We start from the raw sequence: 19,474 nt of genomic DNA, 5'->3' as shown, positions 1-19,474 counted from the left end.
CACAGAAAGCAGAAAAATAATTTATTCCAACAGATGGCAGAAATAAGAAATTCAACCCGAAAATACTTTGGTATAATTCTGTGGGTCAGATTTTCCCTGGAAAACGTGTTCTCCTACTGACTGCCCCACTGGAGACTTATTGTCATGTAACAGTTTTTTAAACACTCCGCTGATTCTCGTGTTGTGAGCAGGCAGGAGCCATCTTCCAATCCTTCGGTTCCAAGGAGAGAGTAACAGTATTTCTCAGAAGACCAGCACTTTCCATCTCGGAAGAGTACATAAAGATTTTACAGAGGCAGCACAGTTTAGCTCAAAGAGGCACATCATTCAAAGTGTAAAAAAGGTGACAGGAAAAAACACAGCATTGTAGAAAAAGGCACTCAAATGTGGGTGAACGTTTAAGGCAGCTGGTGGCCACAGTGGGCACGTCAAGGAGGTGGTCTGGGTACTGAGGTGATTTTACATCTAGAGGAGTTCTCTCCGTGACCTGCAAAACAAAACCATTCCAGTAACTGGGCCTTTCCACCATCCTCAGGAGAGCAAAAGGGTAACACCAAGAAAGTCAACCAGGCTAATCATTTCAAATATTGTATTGGCCAAAAGGTCTGTTCGTGTTTTTCTGTAAGATGGTGTGGAAAAATCCAAACAGACTTTTTGGCCAACCCTATATACAGGTGCTCCATAAATGTCTGAATGAAAGTGGGCTTAGTTAAAACGCAAGGTTCCGGCAGGACTGTGACAAGAAGTCCAGCTACCAAGGACAACGCTAAACCGAGGAGCCCAAGTCCTGGTTGACAGTGTTACGGAAAGCAGGAAGAGTGGAGGGGACTGAAACCAATCGCACTGGGGTCTGACAAGTTCACTTGGCCTTCAAGAACCTGTATATGCACTTTTCCTCCAACAAGGAAGCCAGGCTCCCACAGGCGGGCAGGCTTTCCCTATGTCAAACTCCTCAACAGCAGGCTGCTTGGTACTCGAGATGGCTCACCATTCTTGCCACCCCAAGTGTAGGTGACAAAGGAGAACTTTTCTACAAGTTTAAAGCTGCAACACCACCTTTGCAGAGCTAGCAAGCATTTAAAATAGGTATCTTCACACAGTGGTCTCATGAACTCCTTCATGTAAAGCTGATTTGATGTTTTATAAAGTCACATATGCTTACTTTTGAAATTAAAAAAAAAGGAAAAGAAAATTAAACAAATAGTGTCTTTAAGAGGTAATTTCCACACAAGCACTGAGTTAGTGGGAAAACAAGCTGTTTATTTAGATAAACCTAAAACAAGAGGTTTATTTAGGTGCAGGTGGAGTGAAGGGCTAGTTAAAATTCAGATGAGGTGTGGTTGTGGCAGGCAAATCTGACAAAGATTGAAGGCTGAAAAACCCATAGGTAGACCAGATGGACTCTTGAGATTTTCCAAACCAGTGGCACATCCAAGAGAATCCACAGTGCAGGGTGATTAAATGATAGGTTTCCCAAGGCCCCGGGGCCAAGGTGCCTGGAAGCAGACAGGAGACTGCTGCTAAGTCCTCCTGGAGCAAACCGGGTGGGCCAGTTTTCCTGGATGGTGGGAAGCACTAGACTGCTGGGGGCCCGCCAGGGCAGGACACTGGAGACAGTTAACTGAAGATGTCATTAGAGGGCTTTTTTTTTACCATGTATTAAGGAAAACACCAGAGCAGGCCAGGTAGGGTAATGGCCAGAGCTACCAGTTTCTTCCTCGGCTTCATAAAACCTTGGGTGCGTGCTCGGCCACCCAGTAGTGTCCAACTCTGCAAACCCATGAACTGTAGCAGCCAGGCTCCTTTGTCCATGTGACTTCCCAGACAAGAATACTGGAGTGGGTTGCCATTTCCTCCTCCAGGGGATCTTGCTGATCCAGGGATCGAACCGACATCTCCTGCAGTGGGCAGGTGGATTTACCGCTGAGTCATGAGGGAAGCCCTTCAGAAAAACTTTCCTCTGAACTGATATCATTTTCTCTTCTCCTACTTAAGCCAGCGGAACAGCCCTCTTCATAGATCTGAGTTTCAGGCAGATTATTAATTTTTCTTGAGAATATTTGAAGTAGTGAAATCAGATTGTGCGTGTGTGTTAATTTCTATGAAGAGCATACTGTGAAACTTCCTCATTGTTTAGAGCCTTCTGGGCAAATGAACAACCACAAAAGAGGAAAACGAGTCTTCACTTCTGAAAAACCACGTAGAGAGAGGGGATGATTTTCCCTCAAGCTCAGTGATACCAGTTTAAGATCAATGTGAGTGAGCATTATGTCCAGTGGCACAGACTTGTGGTCTGATTTTGGAGTGAATTAAAGAAGCATATATTCTAATCGTCTCTCTGATATGAAATAGCCATTTTGGGGAACTCGACCAAAGGGTCCATGTTCTCATTTTGTAAAATAAAGGAATCACAAGGCTACTTTCAGCTAAGATTGAGAATGAAAACAACAGAAAAATATTAAGGCTAGAACCAAGAAATTTGCTCAGAGAAGAAGGAGTGGATATATTTTTTTAAACAAAGAATAGATATCATTTTTATCCTTAATTTTTCATTTCGGATAAATTCACAAAATAATTCCTTCTTTACTGTAATGTGTAATGCATATATTTATTGTAGGAGATTGACTACAAGAGGGATTTAATCAAACTAAAGGCATGAGTGCCTCACAATTCCAGGCAATGCACTGAACGGATGGCAAAACCTCCAGAGCCAAATACTCTTAGGACAGAAGAGAGCACCGTGAAGCCACTGTGGCCAGGAAACACAGTGCAGGGATCTGCAAGCTGGACATTCAAAGAGAAAACATCAGAAAGAACGAAGAGAACGGGTGAGTGGGGACCAGACACCAGGACAATGCTCACCGAGTCGCGTGTTTACTAACTTGCCTTCTGAATTAGTGAAGGGCATAGTAAGAGGCAAGAAAAGCTAAGGAAAGCTAATTAGCTTGAGAAAACAAAAACAGTGTGGCTAGAACCAGCAGGTCACTGAGGAAAGTTGTGAAAAGAGAGGCTGCGAAGGTGGTTTGAGGGCAGATGTGGCAGGCCTCAACCGCTGAGTGAGAAAATGAGACAGAATCTGCAGATCAGTCATTCTTATCTTCTGTGGTGCATGGGACCTTCGTGACCCTGACAAGTTGTGCTTACAACACGTAACATACAGCATTCCAAACAGCATGTACCCATTAGAATCAGAGACCTCATGATCTACAAAAAAGCCCTACGGTAGCTCATACAGAACTACTGAGTTTCTGGGGCAAGCAGTGATGTGTTCCAGGAAGTGCTGTATCAGGAAGATAAACAAGGTAGTGGTTAGTAGATACCCCGAGTACAGAGGTAGCCACTGCAGTAATTCAGAGTTGCAGGGATCAGTTCAGAAATTAGGGTCCCAGAAAGAGAAACAATGAATAGACAGGCAGACAAGTGGTAAAACAGGCTCAAATGGATTCAACGGAGAGAAAGGAGAAAGAAGCCATCGAATGGGTTCTGACCCTAAGTGACAGGGAAGACTATGACAGGCTTAACCATAAAGCACCTTGAACTATTTAAACTTCTCACAAGTATGGCTTAATTCCAACCTCTCAATAGATCGCAAACCCCTTTAGAGCCCACAGATTCTTCTGAAATCCCCACTCATGGTGGATCACAGTGCTATCCATCTCGTGACATGCAAATATTTTTGGAATGTATAAGAAAGCAGCTCCCTCAGGGCAGAGGCCTAATAACCAATACTCTGTTCCTCTCTGGTCCAGACTTTGTAATAAAATAGAATGCCTGCCCTTTTAGGACTGTGGTAAACTATATAGACTCATCTAAATCTATTACCATGATGTAGTTAACTAACTAACTTATAGAACAGTGGTCTGAAGCCACTCTGAGTAGACTCTACACAAGTATCACATCCCCAAAGCTGCAGGAAAATGCTGTTCAGTCATAAGTCATGCCTGACTCTGTGACCCCATGGACACGTCAGGCTTCCCTGTCCCTCACCATCTCCCAGAGCTTGCTCAAACTTATGTCCATTGAGTCGGTGATGCCATCCAACCATCTCATCCTCTGTTGCCCTCTTCACATCCTGCCTTTAGTCTTTCTCAGCATCAGGATCTTTTCCAGTGAGTCAAGTCAGCTTTTCGCATCAGGTGGCCAAAGTATTGGAGCTTCAGCTTCATCATCAGTTCTTCCAGTGAGTACTCAGGGTTGATTTCCTTTAGGGTGGACTGGTTTGATCTCCTTGCTGTCCAAGGGACTCTCAAACGTCTTCTCCAACACCACAGTTTTGTAGGAAAATAGGACATTGGAAACATAGCAAACTTGATGTGATAGTTCCCATAAGTATCTCATGGATCGAGGCTCTAGAGGCAGAGCCTCGACTGGCAGGGGGCAGAGATGGACTGAGGATTGTTCTTCGAAGTACTGGGTAAAATTTCCAGCCAATAAACATAATGTGGTATAGCTCAGTCTATCAACATATCAAAGCAAACTACGGCAATTAAAGTGTTTAAAGTAACAAAGGACTGGCTAGCTGTAAGTGTCCTGTCTGAGATCAACGCAATTTCATCTGTATAAAAGTATTCCATAGCTTCCATAACTGTTCCTCATTTTTCTCACTGAATACCATGCCTGGCTTACACCTCCTACTGTCCAAATCTGGCCTCTTAAGAGTCACGTGCAGAACTGAATACTTTTCCTTACCAGGTGAGGACAAGTCTAAATCTGGTTTCTGCACTCTTTTATCATCCCAGATGTCTTCAAAGTTCTAAAAGGGTTTTATTTAGCTCATTCTTTGAATTTTACCAGAGAAAAGTGAGGTTCTATCTTAAGGGTTTTGTTTGCTCCAATGTTAGGCAGAGATCAGATCTCCTGATGTGATAATTCCAAATGCCTAGAGCTGTGGTGCTATCACAATCACTCCCTTAGACGTGGGATCAGCACGACCTGACGCTCATGGCCACGGCTGCCTGGCGAGCTCTGTTTCCTGGCATTCTGCTTTCAAAGGAACAAACTGTAACCTAAGGGTTTCAAGCGGTCTTAGTCTGTGCTGTGAACCAGAGTATAAGTGTTAGGAATTCATCCACCGGGTTACAAACATGTGAAAATGAAAAGAATGGGCAAATGAAACAGATCCCCCCACACAGTATGATTCAGGGTAGAAGGGCCCAATTTACTTATGGTAAAAGGTGGAAATGAGGCTCAAAGGAAGGTAAGTGACTGTCTCCACTAGAACGAGATCCCACTCTGAGGCCTGAGGTTCTCAGCTTTAAACCCAATCAATATCCTCATAGTCAGTATAGCTAAGAGGAAGGACAGAAAATACAACTTGATGGAAAAAACAAAAAAGGCAGTTACACACACACACACTCTCACATACGAATCAGATTAAAAGAAAATCTAATTAAAAGGGAATTAAAACCCCTTTGGGCAGACAAAACTTTAAGAAAAAAAAAGTTGCCTACCTATCAGAATGCCAAAAATTCAAGCTATGAGGAAATGGGCACTCTCACACACTGTTGGTGGGAATGTAAAAATAGTACAGTCCCAACAGAAGGGAATGTAGTAAGATCTAGAGGAAGAATTTATACCTTTAACTCAGAGATTCTATTTTCAAGGACTCTAATCCAAAGATTACTGGTAAAAACACAAAAATACGAAATACATGCAGGATGGCACTGTGGCTTTATCATCAATAATAACAAAAAGACTGGAAATAATCCAAAGGGGTATTAATGCCTATACAAAGAATGGAGGAAGATCTCTATACATGGATAGGAGGAGCCATCTCTGGGATATATTTTTCAGTGAAGACAGCAAGGTACAGAATAGCAAATGTAATATGACATCTCCCCTGTAACACCTGTGTATGTCAAGGGAGGATGGACATGCATGCCGACATATACATATGTATGTGCTATCTCTGCACAATGAAATACTGCAAGGATAGAGACTTCTACGAATGTATCTTATTTATAATTTTGACTCTGGAAATGTTCTACATATTCCCAAAAAAGTAGCAAATAAAAAAGAAAAAATTACTATAAACCGAACACAAAATAAATCATTTAAATCTAATTGTATATCAAAATGATAACCACCAGATGAACTAATTATTTCAAGTAACCTCAGAAAATAGTATTTTGTTTTTCAAACAAAGCAGCAAAGAAATTCTACACTGCATTTGATAACCTTATAATTAGTAGATATATTGGTGTTATTTTTAAAATACTTTATATTACTTAATTACCACTTTGATTACCCTATAATATATAGTTTAATATGTCCTATAAAACACAGGATAATCCTATATATCCTATAACATCTGGATAATCAAAGTCAGTAAGCTAGTCTTCAGGAACCAAGATTTTCAGCATATGTGAATGAAATTCAAGTATAAAACCAAAGAAGTCAAATAAAAACCCTGTACTGTTACACGTGAATTAGAAATACCGACATAAACGTGTGATTTTTTTTTTTTTTAATAAAAATGTGTACTTTCTGGCTTTGTCCATGGTAAAGACTTAGAAGTAACAACCCACCCTACCAGAAATGAATGCACCCAGCAATCAGATGGTTTTAAAATACTGCTTCCACTAGGGGGAGAAAAGGGTCAACTAAGCTTGAGGACTGACTCATGAACCAGGGATCCTTTCAGTCAGAAATTTAGAAAGCAACTGGAGGGAAAGCTGATTCCAGGTGAAGAAACACAGAAGAGAGGTCTAGGACACCTTGATGTTGCCAGAAGCAGAACTACCAAAGACTAACAGCGCGAGGACACGGACGCTGGTCCAGACAGGTGCCCGTGGGGCCCAAGACAGAGCTGAACCTAAACAGGGTGATAAATGTGTACTGATTACAACTGAAAAGCAAAGAATAGAAAACCCCATTGGACTCCCTGGAAGTAACTTGGGCACCAATATCTTACTCTGAAAATTAAAAGAAAAAATTAAATATATATCCTGCTTTTCTTATCTGATCTATATGTCAAGGTTACTAAATAACCCTAGTCGATGAAGAAAAGTTTGTTTCCACAGAAATCTTTCACCTAATCAAATATGTGAGTAATAAAAGAAGTAAAAAATTTCCATTTTGCAATTTCTACTGCAATGCAGGCTAAGATCATCAATGGATAAAAATCACTGGATAAAGGTTGACAGAGACCTCTTCACCTGGAGGGATCAGAATCCAGCACCTTGGCAAAGACCAGAGAGCCAAGCACTGTGTGCCTCCTGATATAAGGCAATATGAAGTTCACAGAACCATTTAAGTATGCTTGCCAAAAAAGCTGAACCTGAATCTAGGGAAGCATTTAGCACTAACCTCCATTTAACAAAATGGAGATAGAGGAACAAATGACATGAGAAGTTTTCTGACTCTTGGCCAGTGAATAAATCTTTCCACTACACCACTCCTCACTTCTCTGATGCTCAGGAAACCTGCAATTTTAAGACCAATTTTCAAAACGTATCTGTCTCTCTCTGCCAAAGCATTCACAGATACCCTTCATCTAAAATCTGTCTGCCACTTCAAGTTGCTGAATCTCGAAATACCAAGTATAAATAGTCATGTTCTTGATCTGTGCCCGAAAGACCACATGCAAAAGTAATTCAAAAATATTCTGGGTAAGAATACAATTTTTAAAAATCTTGTGGATAAATCCTTTGGTAGAGTGAATGGCCTAAGTTCTATTTCTGCTATTCAGTTGTGTTTGCTTTCTGAGCAGCCTGCCCTTGCCAAGTGTTAAAAGAAGGAAAAGTCCAGGCAGACTCTAGCTGACCGACTGACAACACTGATGGGAAAAGGTCAAGGGCATAGTCACCTCAATGACTGAGTACCAGTGAGCAGGTCTTCTTCCTCAAGGCCAATGATACTTGAGGTACCAGATGGTTTCATTTTTCAACTGTGGTCCAAAGAGAGGGTTGAGTTGGGCCAGAATTGCAATCAGCCAACTAAAAAATAACGGGGAAGGAAGCACAACAAAAAGTGGTGAAGTCATGCTGGAATAGGACCATTATAAGTTAGGACGAGGAGAGTGCTTTGGTAGAATTTAAATCTATTCTGTTCAGACCATATTTTCAATACATTTAAAGTTCATAAAACACATCATGTTTAATGGGAGAATACCTTATTAAAAAAAAAAAAGGCTTCACAGACCAAATCCTGTCTTCATTTTGATACATTATTGACACACCAATGAAGCTTCATCATAGCATGCCTCTGATCTTTTCACTCATATTCTTAATTCCCTTTCCAAGTATTCAAGATCTCCTGAATTCATATGACACTGTCATTCAAGAGTGTTTTTGCCTAATCTCAGTTTGTCAAAATCATAACTTCTGGGTTCAGGAAAAATCAGTTTACTTTATCCATTCTCCAAATGCTAAGACCCACAACCAATATGACACACCCATACTTTAAAAATCTTTTATCTATTTATTTACTGACTGCCCTGGATCTTCGCTGCTGTGAGTGGAGATTGCTCTCCAGTTGTGGCGCACAGGCCTCTCATCGCAGTGGCTTCTCGACTTGTGCTCGCAGGCACAAGGGCTTCAGTGGTTGCAGCTCACGGGCTTAGCGGCCCCGTGGCATGTGGGATCTGCCCAAACCAGGGATCGAACCTGTGTCCCCTGCATTGGCAGGCGCTTCTTAACCATTGGACTGTCAGGGAAGTACAACACACCCATTTTTACTGGTACAGCCAGGGTTAAACCTCAGCCCACCATCTCCCAATTCCAATGTGCCACTTGAGCACCCCTTTTCTCATTATCATCACCACTAAAATGTGTTACATATCTGTGGGGCCCCAGTGGAGCTGAACCAAATGGGCTTCTAACTGCCCTTGCTTACTTCAGATCTGAAGTAATAAGGTATTCCCCTGTATCAGACTCGATTACGGAGGACGTATGATGGTGTTACGTCCTTACTTCAGGGTTAGAAGTGAAAAACAACACATAGCCCCAAACCAACTTTAAAGTTTTCTTCTACCATTCACAAAGTTCTGAATAAGTGCTCTTCTATCTGATACAGGAACCCACATACCCAGTGAAATGTGAAAATCACTGAACTCAGACCAAAGCAAAGAACAAAAATAAAGAGTAAATCATACATCTGATAAGGGGCTAATATTGAAAATATATAAAGAACTCATACGACTCAACAGAAAGAGAGCAGGCTAACGTCTGGCCATTCAAACCATTCCATGGTTTACTTCATTAAATAAATATTTACGGTGGCCTCAGCACACACAAGAAGAAAATGAAATGGCACCGCCCTCGCAAAGCTTACAGAATACAGCATCAGGAAGGAAATATGGTGAGGCGAAGGAGTAGAGAATGATGGAGGCAGTACTCCTGTGATGGGGTGCGCAGGAAGGCCTTTCCAGGAAGGTACTGCTACAGGGGAGCCCAGAATGAAGCAGAACACACAGTGCCTTTAATTCCTTTTCAAAATACATGAGTTTTTGTTTAAATTAGAAATAAATTGCTCTCATTTACGGGGAGGGTGTCTGGTACCCAAGCCCAGACTCTATCTGCTACAGATCCTAGAGGATGGATTTCAGCATCCTAATCTGACATCACTGTCCTGTCTGCATGGGATCCTAGGAATTGCTTTCTAAGGAAAGTAGATAACCTGCTACAGTAGTCTCTTTCTGCTATTTTAGGACTTTAAATTCCCCTAGAAGAGAGGAAGTAGCCAAACGCAACCAGGCCACAGTCTGGTTAGATCTCTTTTCTTCCATTTGCTGTAATTTTTAGAACTCTCCCAATCAAAGGATCAATAAGCTGATGCTGATCCCTGACCATCAGACTGCTGAAGAGTCTACACACACCAGCTCTAGCAGCTTTACCTACAGAAAGAAAGAAGGTACCAGCCCTCCCAACCCTACCCCAACAGAAAGCGGTTCTGTGACAGGAAATGTGACACCTGAGGACACTGGGCCAAGAGAGCTACCTCAAGCTGACTCACTTTATAAACAAAAAGTTAATTCAGAGGAGATTCTCTCATCTGTCCTTAGAACTCCAGTATTTGACACAAACAAAACATGCGGCCTTGTAGCTGAGGTTTACCATCTCTCTGAGAAAAAGAGAGAGGAGGGCACAAAGGCAGACACACTGGAGAGCTGTGGCCACAGAGAGCACGAACGACGCGGAGCTGACAGTCATGGAAAATTCCACACAGACCCAGGGCTTTCCCGATCCCAGCAGGCAATGGAAGCAGTACAAACAGTGTCCGTCCTTTCAGACTGAAATACTGGCCAATGCTTAGAAATGCTAAATAAAAACATGTTAGAGCCTCGCCTCTGTCTCTTCTCTTTACCAAAAATGTATAATACTTAATAAAAACAACCATCTCCCAGCACTTTGTACGATGAAGGACAGCAATGCCTCTTGATTCTGACTGAATGTTATAAACAGCCAGAGAGCTTTAAAGAAAAAAATCATGTTCTACTTCACAAATGACCTTTAATTTTCCCACAACATGGTTAAGGAAACTGAGAAGAGAGAGATGAGACATTCGCCTGTGGTTGATACTAATTAAGTGGTAGCAGCTCCTGAACTCATCATCAGGTCGGGATGAATGTTCCTACTACAAAAGTTACCTTCTGAAATACTTTACCTGACAGCAGTTCAGAAGGCATCAGTTTAGCTAAATCTAAACTGTCTGGGAGTTAAGGAAACAGAATCCATCTGCTATCTATTGGTGAGGTCCACCACTGAGCCTTTGGTACCTGAGGTGAAAAAGAAATATCCAGAAGCAAGAATGAAGTCCCCTCTGCTTGCTCAGATCAGTATTCAGAAACTTTTTTGAATTTAATTTTACAGACTATTTTTAATGTTTCAAGTCAAGCAAAACAGCTTACTTAAAACAATCACCACCACAACAAACCAAAGTTCAAGAAAATTCCTTGGGAAACAGCCCAGGTCAGTTCATTTGAAATTTCGTGGTGGAATTTTTCTCCCTTGTAACCAGCTGAGTTCTGTGCCTGCCCTTCTGGTTACTGCCTGACTTCAGATTTTTCTTTCAAGCTCATAAACACAGTGGAGAACTCGAAGGATTTAAAAAAAAAAAACAACAACAACAAAAACCCCACTCTGAATTGATGGAAGTGGGTGGAGAAAGAGCTCATATTCCAATGAATCTATTACTTCATGTGTCCAAGAAAAGAGAACTAAATGTACTCTTCATATTTGCCCAAACTGTACCACATGTCTCCACAACCTGAAGTCCAGCCTAATAACTAACCTTCTGAGCTTATTCAAACTACCGGGGAAGCGACAGCAGTAACATCTTTCAGACAACAGTGGCGCTGGAATGGACCAGAGGTCAAGTTCACCTCCCTCATTTTAACAATAAAGAAACTATGTCCTAGGGAGCTTAATACTCCCATGGCGAACAGGGAAAGAGCTGGAAAGGGAACTCAGGACTTGAGTCCCATGATACTGGGTTGCTTCCATGGGGCATTACAGACGAAACACATCGGGCAGCTTAGAGTTCCTCTTTTATCCCACAATTCTTTATGAATGCCACGCTCCAATGTCGGCCCGAAGGGTGCCAAAAGGAATCTCGGTCGAGGGGCCCCGCCCCCACCCCCACCCCGGGGTTCAGGAGCTTATGAGAGAGAAACCAAGAGTGGTGGGAGCCTGCTTTTGGAAGAGAGAGGAATAGGGTATTCATCTACAAACACTCCTGGCCACTGATCATGAGCTCAACTCTTGGTCATTAGAATTCTTCAAGCACAAAATACCTCCTCCCCACAGAAAAGGCTATACCGAGCTCGCTCAAAATCCTGCTTTGTTCTTCTGTTCCACATTCAGATAAGAGAACAGGGAACAGAGGCATGGCTATTTCCCGGTGACGCTCAGGTCAAGCAGACAGCGGCTCAGCTTCCCTGTCGGAAAAGGGGAGCCGGGCTAGGGCTTCCCTTCCGCGTTCCCTGCAGCAAGGGCCCCTTAAGAGGCAGCAGAGACGTGACTTGCCCTGTCTCTACTGAGATGACTTCTGTCAAACACCCTCATTCCAGTCCAGTGACGCAAATTCTTTCAAGGGCAGTGATGTTATTAGATACTATTAGAAAGCATGGAATTCAGTATTAGATAGGGTTAGATTCAATTTTAACTACATCAAAAATTAGTGGATGGTCAGGGAACTAGATGCCACACGCCTGCAACTAAGAGTTCGCGGGCCACAAATAAAGATCCTGTATGTTGCAACTAAGACCTGGTGTGGCCAAATAAATAAATATTAATAAAAATAAGTGGAGTGACTCTATGTACCTGACCTTCAACCCCGAGCCTCAGTTTTCCTCTGTGTAAAACGAAGATAATAATCCCTGCCCTAAGATGTTAAGAACCAAAGGAATAATAAACGAAAGTGCTCTTGTAGTAGCTGACAAATAGATGTTCAATAAATACTAGTCATTTCTTCTCTTTCTCTGTGAGACAGCTAAAACTGTATTCAAGCCACAGAATGAAATACAACCTATTTTACTCTACTGAGGAGTTTCTCAGGCAGCACTGAGTCATGCTCATCTCCACCTCCTCTCCCACCCCCACCCAGCCTGCATGAGGCAGAAGTCTAAGACAGTGCCCCCAAATTCCCATCCCCTTGCATATACACCTGTATAAACAGGGGGTGGCGGATATGATGGGAGAACACCGCCATGATTAGATTATGCTGTAAGATACAGCTGCCTTGACAGGGAGAGACAAATACTGGGCATCACTTACAGGTGGAATTTAAAAAATAAAACGAACTAGTGAATATAAAACAGAAACAGACTCACAGATACAGAGAACAAAACAGTGGTTACCAGTGGGGAGAGGGGAGGGGAGGGGCATTACAAAGGTAGGGAATTAAGACATACAAACCATTATGTACAAAATTAGCTACAGGGATGTACTCTACAACACAGGGAATATGGCCAGCATTTGATAATAACTATAAATGAAATGTAACCTTTAAACATTATGAATCACCATGCTGTACACCTGAAACATAATATTATACATCCACTATACCTCAAAAAAAATATATATATAGCTCGCTTTAAGAAAGGGAAATTTCCATCAACAGATAAATGGATAAAGAAGATGTGGTACACACACACACAAATATTATTCGGCCATAAAAAAGAATGAAATGATGCCATGTGCAGCAACGTGGAGGGACCTGGAAGTTATCATACTAAGTCAGTCAGACTTACTTAGTATGATACACAGGAATCTAAAAGTTTATACGCAGGAACTGCTTTGCAAAACAGAAATAAACTCATAAACAGAAAACAAGCGTATGGTTACCAAAGGGGAAAGGAGGAGAGGGATAAATTAAGAGCTTAACAGATACACACTATTATATGTAAAATAGATAATCAGCAAGGAACTACTATTAATACATAGCACAGGAAACTATAGTCAACATCTTGTAGTAACTTACAATGCAAAATAATCTGAAAAAGAATATATGTACGTGCAGGTATAACTGAGTCACTTTGCCGTACACCTAAAACACTAGAAATCAACTGTATGTGTGCTCAGCTGTGTCTGACTTTTTGTGACCTCATGAACTATAGTCTGCCAGGGGATCTTCCAGGCAAGAATACTGGACTGGGTTGCCATTTCCTGCTCCAGAGGATCTTCCTGACCCAGAGATCGAACCTGCATCTCCTGCACTGGCAGGGGTATTCTTCACCGTTGAGCCACCTGGGAAGCCCGTATTTCGATTAAAAAAAGAGAAAAGGAAGAGAAATTACTGAGTGGGCTTGACCTAATCAGGTGAGCTCCTAAAAGAGACAGGAGTCTTCCTGACCAAGGACATATGGAGTGCATATACCATTTATTAATTTATTGCCAGTTATCTTGTAATGCACCCTGTAATAAGAGCTCTGTAGTAAACAAATGAGTTCCTTTTTCTCCTTTAAAGTGAGCATGATGTCAAGCTTCCTCAGCAGACGGCGCTGGAGGGGCACGGCAGGCAAGGGCCAGAAGCTGGGGGAGTGGGTGTGAGGCCACCTGGTGGAACCTGCAAGGCTCTAGCCCAGGGCACGGTCATTCTTCGAGGTAGAGGCGAGGCCTGGAAATAACCTTTCTGCAGCCCTCTCAACATGGAAACCAGAGCCCCTGCTTGGACTACATGCTTCAAGGTCCTTCTGCTCATAGGGTCGCAAGGATTCCCAACACACACCCAGGTCACTGATCTCCCATGCCCGCTCTCCTGCCTGTACTCTGGAGCGTGGCCAAGTGTTTGCCCAGCAACTCCAGGCCAACTCCAGCCTGGCCAAACCAATGAATTTCTCCGCTCTCTGGTGGGCTGAACTATGCCTTCTCCAACAAGGTCTGGACCCTCTCCCAGTTGTCTGTGCCCGTCCTTGTCTCCCCTGAGCCCTCAGGTGCCAGGCAGAGTTCCCTTCTCTCTTATGGTTGCTCTTCTGCCACTGTGCACAGTTACAGTAAACTTCCTGTGTTTAATCTACTGTATGGTTTCTACCTCCTACTGAACCCAGGCTGCTAGAGGATGAGAAGGACCGGGCAGAAAGGAAGATTCTCTCTTGCTAGCTTTGACAATGGAAGGGCAAGGAATGTGGATGGCATCCATGAGCTGAGGGCAGCCCCAAACTGAAACCCAGCCAAGGAAACAGAACGCTATTCTTCCACAGTCATGGGAGTCTGGAAGAGGACCCCAAGATCCAGAGAAGCTACAAACTTAGTTTCCATTAGTCTGAAGCCAACTATCTCTGCTACGGCCCTTTCACTACTACAGGGCAAAATAGGAATATGCCCTATTTTTGACAGCTCTGAATTTGAATTATCTTTCCTTTTTACTTCCATACTTTCTATACTAGGCCTTTCAGTTCAAATTCTCTTATCTGCCAAATTATAAATAAAAAGATTATATGGTCAGAATAAGATAAACAGATTTTCTCATAAAGTACATAATAATAATATGCTGGGCCAGATACCTAGATTTCCTTTCCACTATCAACAAGTCAAGACATCCTAATACTTCACACACATCCACGAGAGAAATGTAAGCAAGTCTCAGACCAAAAAAACTAAGCGAAGGCAAATACTCCTCAGAGGGAAATAAAGTGACTACAGGTTGCTTTCCATACTCTGAGAGCATATACTAACCCAGATTAACTTGTGCTTCTGTTTTCAGACCTCACAGGACATGAAAAACGGTAGACAAAGCTCAGGGCCCATTCAAGGTAGAGGGTCTAACAAAAGTTTCATGCATACCCCCTAAAAAGCTAAGACCCCAAAGCGTTCTCTCTGTCTGAAGGGAAGGATAAATAAATCAAAGAACACCCCTGAGTAGAATGCTAGGAAAATACACTGTCTCAGAGACCAATACCAAGCAGGAGGGAGAAAAACACTGCCCAGAGAATTAGTCTTCATGAAAGTCTGCCAGCTCAAATTCATACTTGCTGTTTTTTTGTTTGTTTAGTCACTAAGTTGTGTCCAACTCTTTTGTGAGCCCCTGGACTGTAGCTCACTAGGCTCCTCTGTCTACGGGATTCTCCAGATAAGAATACTGGAGCAGTTTGCCATTTCCTTCTCCAGGGGAATCTTCCTGACCCAGGAATCAAACCTGCATCTCCTGCACTGGCAGGGGGATTCTTTACTGCTGAGCCACCAGAGAAGCCAATGGTTTTAAAAAAGAATATACTGAGAATTTTATTTAATTTAATGACACTCTGCTGATGGCCTTAGGCACCTGGTAGAAGCAATGTAAATCCTTTCTGGAGGAGCCCACCTTCATACCAGGCCTCAAAGAAGTCAAACAAATAAAACTAGAGAAAACAGGGGATTCCTTGGTGGTCTGGTGGTTAGACTCCGTGCTTTTTTCACTGCCCAGAGCCCAGGTTCAACCTCTGGTAAGGGAACTAAGATCCTGCAAGCCACAAGGCGCAGCCAAAAAGCAAACAAACATCTATAGGGAAAATGAACACATGACAGTCAAATATAACTAAATGCATATGGAAACAAGGCACCATGAGTGAGAGACAGCAAAAGCAGATATAAACCTGCGAGGACTTCAGATAATGGAATTATCAGATACAGACTATAAATAAACTGCCTACTATTTTTTAAGAAATAAGATACACTTAAAATATATGCAGGGAAAAGAAAGGAAGAGGCGAAAGAAAGGGGAAGACAGGAAAGGAAAACGAACTATAATAACAGCAAAAAGAACTTCTACAGAAATGAAAAACTATAATACTTGAACAGAAAAAAAAGTCAATAGGTAATGTTCTGGTTTTGGTAATAAGTAGCTTATATCAGCGGAGAAGGCAGTGGCACCCCACTCCAGTGCTCTTGCCTTGAAAATCCCATGGATGGAGGAGCCTGGTGGCTACAGTCCATGGGGTCGCTAAGAGTCGGAAACAACTGAGCAACTTCACTTTCACTTTTCATTCGCATGCACTGGAGAAGGAAATGGCAACCCACTCCAGTGTTCTTGCCTGGAGAATCCCAGGGACGGGGGAGCCTGGTGGGCTGCCGTCTATGGGGTCACACAGAGTCGGACACGACTGAAGCGACTTAGCAGCAGCAGCTGGTATCAGACTCATTCTATAGACAGTAATTATAAACTCTGAACAAAATACAAAAAAATAACTAATTGATGGTACTAGAGAGTGTCCAAAGCAGGTAGAGTCTGAAGAGATTCAATCCTTGAAAGAAACAAGGAACTTTTATACAGCATTTCCCCAGAGGACACTGTCCAGTCTATGTGACGCTCAAGCAAAACACTGCAGTCTTCTTGACTTGAGGTATCAAAAGGTAAGTTCAGAGCTGGCAGAGCAGTTGGAAATTAAGAGGGGAAACCTCAAAAAAGATGTCACAAGGGTCCCAAAACATGTTTAAATTCCCCTTAACTCCTTGGCTCATCCCGGAAGCAAGCATGCAAATGCCAAGTGCTGGTGGAAAACACCCTGAGGGCCGAAAAGACAGAGCAGAAACTGCTGCTGCTGTGTGTGACAGAGAAAGAGAACTTGGAGTCTGAAGTTAGAGGGGCTTGAAACACCTCAAACTTTCCACTGAAACCCCAGAAGGGCCACATCTTAATGGAGAACTCACTCTAAGGGCAAAACTGAAATAGATCTACCCCAACAAAGGGTAAAACCAACCTTCCACAGGTTTAAGGTGATCAATTAATAATTTAAGTAGAATCCAGAATTCTACAATATCTTGTTGTTGCTCAGTCGTTAAGTCATGTCTGACTCTTTGCAACCAGGCTCCCCTGTCCTTCACAATCTCCCAGAGTTTGCTCAGATTCATGTCCGTGATGCTATCTAACCATCTCATCCTCGGCTGCCCCGTTCTCCTTTTGCCCTCAATCTTTCCCAGCATTGGGTCTTTCCCAGTGATCTGTATCTAGCTTTAGTAAATATCTAGCTAGATTCAATATCTAGCATTTAGTAAAAAATACACAGGCAAAAGAACCCAAGAAATATAATCAACAGTCAAGGACAAAGGAATCGACAGAAGCTGAGTCCAAAATTATATAGAAGCTGCAGTTAAAAGGTAATGTTTCTCTGACTTCCCTGGCAGTCCAGTGGTTAAGACTCTGTGCTTCCACAGCAGGGGGCACAGGTTCGATCCCTAGTCAGGAAACTTCCCCATGCCAAATGCATATGAGGTGCACCCCTCCAAAAGGTAATGTCTCTTAAGCAGAAAGTGAAAGTGAAAGTCGTTCAGTCATGTCCAACTCTTTGGGACCCCATGGACTATACAGTTCATGGAATTCTCCAGGCCAGAATATTGGAGTGGGTAGCCTTTCCCTTCTCCAGGGGGATCTTTCTGGCCCAGGGATCAAACTCAGGTCTCCCAATTGCAGGTGGATTCTTTACCAGCTGAGCCACCTGGGATTTACCCACCCAAGATTATTGGAGTGGGTAGCCTATCTCTTCTCCAACAGATCTTCCTGACTCAGGAATCGAACCAGGGTCTCCTGCATTGCAGATGAGGAAAGCCCAAATCTGGCCTACAAATGGCTGCGTGCTAGAGGGCAAGGAGCTAGAGTTCTATGTGAGGGAAATCAAGGCACAGAAAGGCAAATAAATCCTCCTCCTTCCTATGCTAGCTCATGTAATAAAGGCGTTTATTGTTCTAGAATAAACACAAAACAAAACAGCATTATAAATATGTTTAAAGACTTAGAAGACAAATTGGCTATAAAGAATGAACAGATTGAGAATCTCAGCAACTAAATTAAAACATCAATAAAGAACCAAATAAAAATTCTAGAACAAAAAAGTTTACTATATGAACTGAAGAATATTTGGATGGGTTTACCATAGGTTGGAGACGATAGGAGAAATAGTGAACCTGATGAAAAATCAACAGAACTTATCCAATCTGGAGAAACAGGAAAAAACATTGAAAAGAAAATCAAAGTCTACCATATGTGGAATTGTAGTCTCAGAAGGAGAATGAATAGAGCAAAAAAAAAAAAAAAAAGAATATAGACTGAAATTTTCTCAAATTTGGTGGAAAACAGTTAAGATCCAATAGCTCAGCAAACCCAACCAGAATAAATTCAAACAAAACCACACCTATGCACATCATAGCAGAATTTATACTGAAAAGCAAAAATAAAGAGAAAATCTTGATAACATTCAGAGCACAAAGAATGCATAAGGAACAATTATTCAAATTACAGCTGAGTTCTCAGCAGATAATGGAGGACAGATGATAATGGAAGAGCACCTTTAAAACTGGCTGAAAGAAAAAAAAAATCCTTCAAAAATGAGAATGGGGACTTCCCTGGACGCCCAGTGGTTAAAAATCCACCTTCCAAAGCAAGGGACATGGGCTTGATCCCTGGTCCAGCAACTAAGATCCCACATCCAGTAACTAGAGAGCCTGCCCAGAGAGCCTCCATGCCACAACTGCTAACCCTGAGCGCCACAGCAAGAGAAGCCCCCACAAAGCCCACAGCTAGAGACAGTCTACTTGCAGTGAAGATCCAGCACAGAAAAAATTTTAAAAATAAAAATAAATACATAAAATAAAGGGGAGGGGGAGAAAAATACAAAAGAATAGCTAAATGTCCTGGAGGAATTAAAACAGAATACTCAAAATATTCCCTTAACTTAAAGGAATGCATAAAAGGACAGAGGAGCACAAATGAGTTGAGCCAAACAGAAAACAATGAACAGTGAACCCAAACCTAGCTATAATCGATACATTACTTACATTAATTGTGTAAGGAATATCCCTTTGCCAAAAGGCAAAGACAGTCAAAATAGAAGAAATAGTAAACCCAAGCAGTATACCGTCTTCAAAAGGGCATGTTCTAAATATAAAGAGACAGATATAATGAACACAGGAAAAGCAGTACAATTACTGATACAAATAAGACGGAGTAAAAATTGAGTTAACGAGTATTACCAAGGATAAAGATATCTGATAATGTTAGAAATGTTAATTCATCAGAAGACATATGACAATCATATATATGCATCCTTCTAATAACAGAGCTG

At 42.1% G+C, this 19,474-nt stretch overlaps 1 protein-coding gene across 1 annotated transcript in view; it reads right to left on the bottom strand.

Moving 5' to 3' along the window:
* Positions 1-19,474, bottom strand: part of ATP6V0E1 (ATPase H+ transporting V0 subunit e1) — a 30,014-nt gene continuing 10,540 nt past the window's right edge. The window contains 2 exon segments of the mRNA NM_001034050.2: positions 1-487; positions 7,808-7,937. Coding sequence (NP_001029222.1) covers positions 7,844-7,937 — 94 coding nt within the window. The 3' untranslated portion in view covers positions 1-487; positions 7,808-7,843.

Source organism: Bos taurus, chromosome 20, assembly GCF_002263795.3.
Source record: "Bos taurus isolate L1 Dominette 01449 registration number 42190680 breed Hereford chromosome 20, ARS-UCD2.0, whole genome shotgun sequence".
Taxonomy (NCBI): domain Eukaryota; kingdom Metazoa; phylum Chordata; class Mammalia; order Artiodactyla; family Bovidae; genus Bos; species Bos taurus.
The sequence above is the reverse complement of the archived record's forward strand: the minus strand, read 5'-3'. Positions and strand labels throughout refer to the sequence as shown.